Source organism: Dendrobium catenatum, unplaced genomic scaffold, assembly GCF_001605985.2.
Source record: "Dendrobium catenatum unplaced genomic scaffold, ASM160598v2 original_scaffold_98649, whole genome shotgun sequence".
In the NCBI taxonomy this organism is placed as follows: Eukaryota; Viridiplantae; Streptophyta; class Magnoliopsida; order Asparagales; family Orchidaceae; genus Dendrobium; species Dendrobium catenatum.
The window spans coordinates 1-4,269 of NW_021417087.1; the positions used below are offsets into that span (position 1 = coordinate 1).

General features: G+C 36.7%; 1 protein-coding gene across 1 annotated transcript; it reads right to left on the reverse strand.

Annotated features, from left to right (window-relative positions):
- Positions 1–65: 65 nt before the first annotated feature.
- On the reverse strand, positions 66–899 carry LOC110100211 (pectin acetylesterase 9-like). Its single transcript, XM_020827628.2, has 6 exons — positions 746–899; positions 608–668; positions 492–548; positions 329–406; positions 140–245; positions 66–73 (listed from the first exon to the last, which is right to left on the reverse strand). Exons 1-6 carry the CDS (start codon positions 802–804, stop codon positions 66–68), a joined length of 369 nt encoding a protein of 122 aa, XP_020683287.1. The 5' UTR covers positions 805–899.
- Positions 900–4,269: the final 3,370 nt, after the last annotated feature.

Genomic DNA, 4,269 nt, shown 5'->3' on the forward strand with positions numbered 1-4,269 from the left:
TAGTTAAACAGCAAATTATAAATCAATAGTTGAACAGAAAATTTTCACATTTCAATTAATCTCATTCACTTCTCTGTTACACAAAAACAGGTAAAAAGAATGACAGCAAAGACAATGTCAGGACATTAGATTTGTTCACCTTGAAGAATACTGATCTGGCTAGGAGAACAAGACGCCAGATCTGACTTGCAACGGCTCCAATGTCCTGTCGGATCGGCTGAAGGTGGCACAAATATATGGCCAATCTGTTTAACATAAAGAATTCAAATTATCATGTTAAAAGTAGAACATCAACTGATTGAAATAAATAGAATTTCCAATTCCTCACCTGATAAGTATCATAAGCAGAATTCAGAATGAAAAAAGGATTTCTGATGAAAGGAAGATTATATTGAGGGAAGAAGCACTGCAAGAGCAAATAAGCATTATCAGCCAATAGGATGTTTACTGCTTTTACCATTTTATACTAAAAGTAGTAAAAAGAGATCAACCTGACTGGGGAAGTAATGAGAAGCCAAGCACGCCTTGTTTAAGTTGTTCTCTACTCCCTACAACATTGACTTCTTGTTATTTAAATTTGTAACTTAAATGGAAGACAGAAACTGACCTGTAGCTTAACCACACTATTGAAAAAGGTTCTTATGGTGTCATTGCCAGTTATGTCGTTCCTGAAAATTTAAGAATAAAGATTAAGAAAGCCTTATTAATTTGAAATAATAACTTAATGAAGCAGTAAGAAGATTACACATCAAGGAAGAACCCTGCATCACTCATGCATTTTACGATGGTCGAATCTGGGAGCATCTGAGAGAGAGAATCACAGTGAAGGAAGGTGGCAAGTCCACCTGCTGAGCACCCTGAAAGCAAGACCTGAAGGATTGGAAGATAATTTACAGAAACACAATTAGTAATTATGATAACCAAACCCGCCTAACCGGCCGATCTGAAGCAAATAGAAAAAGTTTTGGCAAACACAGAAGGTAGGGGAAACAGTAATCAATTATGAATCAGAAATCACAGCAAGATGGAATAAACTTGTCTGCCAAGTTGGGTGGCTAAGTACACCATGATAAGCATTGATGTGGCAGGCTGAAGATTGGGTGAAAAATAAGGACCATTGGGCTAAAGCAATGATTGATTTACCAAAAAGGACTGTAGAATAGTTATTAGGGTCATAAACATTGCATGTGCTTTAGCCTGTGTGTGTGTGTGGGGGGGGGGGGGGGGGGGGTGAGTGAGTTGGCCAATTGTAAACAATGAGGTCAGCCTTTGGCCTATTTTCGCCAAGTACACTATATTTGTACATTATGTATCATTTTCTTTCCTCATGAGGTTGTTTTCTCCTGATGTTTTGCATATATTTTTATTTACTCATAGTAATGAACGGAGGCCACGTTCACTCAAAAGAGATGCATATCTATAAAATTCCTGAGGCGTTTATTGAGAAGCATGACAAAGTCATAAATTTCTTAATCATTGTTTTTTCTTTATTTTTTTTTTTCTGATGAAATGATGGGACAACAAATAATTATAAGTGTGTGGCAATTGAAGAACTCATGCTATTAAGAGGAATAATTATATCATCACTCCAATGAAATTATAATGAGCCTATCCGTAATCTTATTTCACTCATAGTATATATAAAATAAAATGGTTACATTTTTTATTAATTGCTAAAAGAAAATTCATGAGACGGATGAAAGTGCTAAGGTTTTACATAAACTCTGCATTGCTAAAAAAAATTCTAGTCAACGCCAATAAAGAATTGTAAAGGACAAAAATATTTTTCCTACAATGAATCAACTCCGAAAGGGAAAAAATCAACTTAGAAGGTCCAAGCCCAGTATTAAAATATCACAAATTAAAGTATAAGTAGGTCATAAATAAAGATACAATCACATTCTTCACAGTTGGAAAGAAGAATTAAGAATTTATTTTAATTAAACAAATTATAAATTATAAATTTTTTATCTAAGGAGATTATAATAATAGAAAAAGATATGTAATCCTATCAAGATGAATAGTATATAAACAAATACACCTATATGTCACTTGCACGCCCTCTTAACTCACTTTCCGTTCAATCCGGATATTAATTAATTCAAAAGTATCAAGTGCCTCCTCAACTATTAAAGGTAATGAAGTGCTACTCTATACTAACCTTCTAAATTCTTTCATCAGTCAAGAGCCAATAAAAAATTTACACTAAATATTAGATATGTGCTACCCATAAATAAATGAAATATGTGAAAAAAGAATGATTTTGTGTGAGTACCACTCCTTCAGAAGCTCTCACCACCCTCTTTTTTAGTAAAATTAAATTGATGACTTGCCAAATCCCTTTCATTCCTCCAAATAATTTTTCTCCGAAAGTAGAGGCCGACTCTACTATCTTGTAATAGGAGGTAACCAAAAAATCCCTCGTTTCAGGATTCCAGATTTTATATTTTATCTAAATATGTGTGCAAATAATATCTCTTTTTAATAGCATCTAGTGCCTCCTTCTTTATATATTGAAGGAAATAAATTAATCATTTTATTCTCCCGTTACATCATCTTCGGTTCAAAGTTTCTTGGTCCTGGATAATTTGTATATATACGGCCGAGCCTTCCTGATTCTGTTTAGGTGGTTTTAATTTACTCTAAATCCGGGTCATCCGAGGTAAAATCTGGTGTTATAAATTATTATAGGTTACACACATATCATGACAAGTACCGAATGTTTCATAAATGGGGTAATATATTTAGTTTAGTTTTCCACTCATACACCCGATCACTTTAATATTATATTTGTTTGTTTATATGAGGTTTCATATGTGTTCTTTTATGTTTCAATTCCTAGCGAGACCGCACGAGCCGGGTATCTGAACTCGGGGTTCTATAGTGGAGTTGATACCTTCGAGTAGATTATGACATTGTCCACAAAAAACTCGTCGAGAATCCCCATTGAGTAGTAAGTCTACACTACGTCACAGTTCACATGTGACACATAACGTAGAATTCCGCAATGCTAGCTAAGAAATCTAGATCATTCAAAGAAAAATAATGTAACATCTAGAGTACAAAGACTAGAAAGTATATGGGATACCGCTCAAAAAGGGTGGAACTATGTAGAGTCTCATAATTTGCATTTTCCAACAACCAATACCCCTCAAAGCTATATTTAAATTGTTTGTGGCCCGATATGCGACTTTCTCTCATTCTTCTTGTCTTTGCTGTGCTTAGTGCTGGTGGATTGGGGCATATGTTAGGAAGTGTACTGACCTGGCGGATAGCAACGTTTGAATGAAGCCGGGATCAAGATGTCGGTCTAGCGATTTCTTAGCGTTGAGATCGCGGATACGGATACTTGATCATAGGCCTCACGACCTAACCTAGAAGCTAAATGCACGACAGTGATTAAGTTTATTGCTACCTGATTGTTGAGGAAAGCGATGTGAGTAACGTGGATAAAAATGGGTAAGCAAAAAGTACCTGGAGGTTCTTAGACACCTCTAAGGTAAAAAACTAGGACAAACGGTCAGACGTAATTGTACTATATAAAGTTCTATCTTGAGCAAATGGTTTACAGAAGTACAGGTCTACTGAGTACTCGTCCGATAGAAGATATCGACCCCGTGAGGGAACAACAGTCAAAATTTTGTCCTAAGATGTACTGGAGATGAGCAAACTATCGCGGAAAGTGTGTACTCATCGTGCGTTCAATCCCGCCTGGGGCTATATCCCTGAGCGTTCGAGTATGTATATACCGGTGTGCTACAAATATCCGCTCGCGCTCACACAACAATCCATGGTATGCTCGGTTTCAGTCACGGCCAGCCAAGTTTCACATAATGGTTCAACCAAGCCCCGAGGTCCCTGATCTCATGATGTTAGTGTGTTTGTGGTGTTCGGTGTGGAGTGTTCAAGGTAAAGTTTACGCGGATCGTTGTTTCACAATCAAAAATGTCTGATTCACAGAAATCAGCGGTGGCCACCTATCTCCTGCGCATCGCCTTTGTTTTACAATGATGGTGTGCATAAACTCTTTCGAGTGCCCATTCTACCCATATGGCTATGATAAAATATGCTGAGTAATTGCTGAATCCCGGATTAGGCTTAGATACCACTATAGAGCAATTTCTACGTCCATTTTTTCGAAAATCGCCACCCTAGTGCCTGGACTGATACCGGTACGTTCAGGTCAAATAATCAAGGCAAAATATGGAGAATGTTCATTTTTAGGCTGACGGCTTTCGCGAATAACTATCTAATTGCACTCTGCCTAAA

What these genes read in the sequence shown, in the direction of transcription:
- LOC110100211 (XM_020827628.2), bottom strand. Translation starts at nt 804, where the DNA reads ATGCTCCCAGATTCGACCATCGTAAAATGCATGAGTGATGCAGGGTTC. An exon ending in GCAGGGTTCTTCCTTGATGT is followed by an intron (nt 669 to 745) that starts GTAATCTTCTTA and finishes TTAAATTTTCAG; the next exon opens with GAACGACATAACTGGCAATG. An exon ending in CTGCTTATGATACTTATCAG is followed by an intron (nt 246 to 328) that starts GTGAGGAATTGG and finishes TATGTTAAACAG; the next exon opens with ATTGGCCATATATTTGTGCC.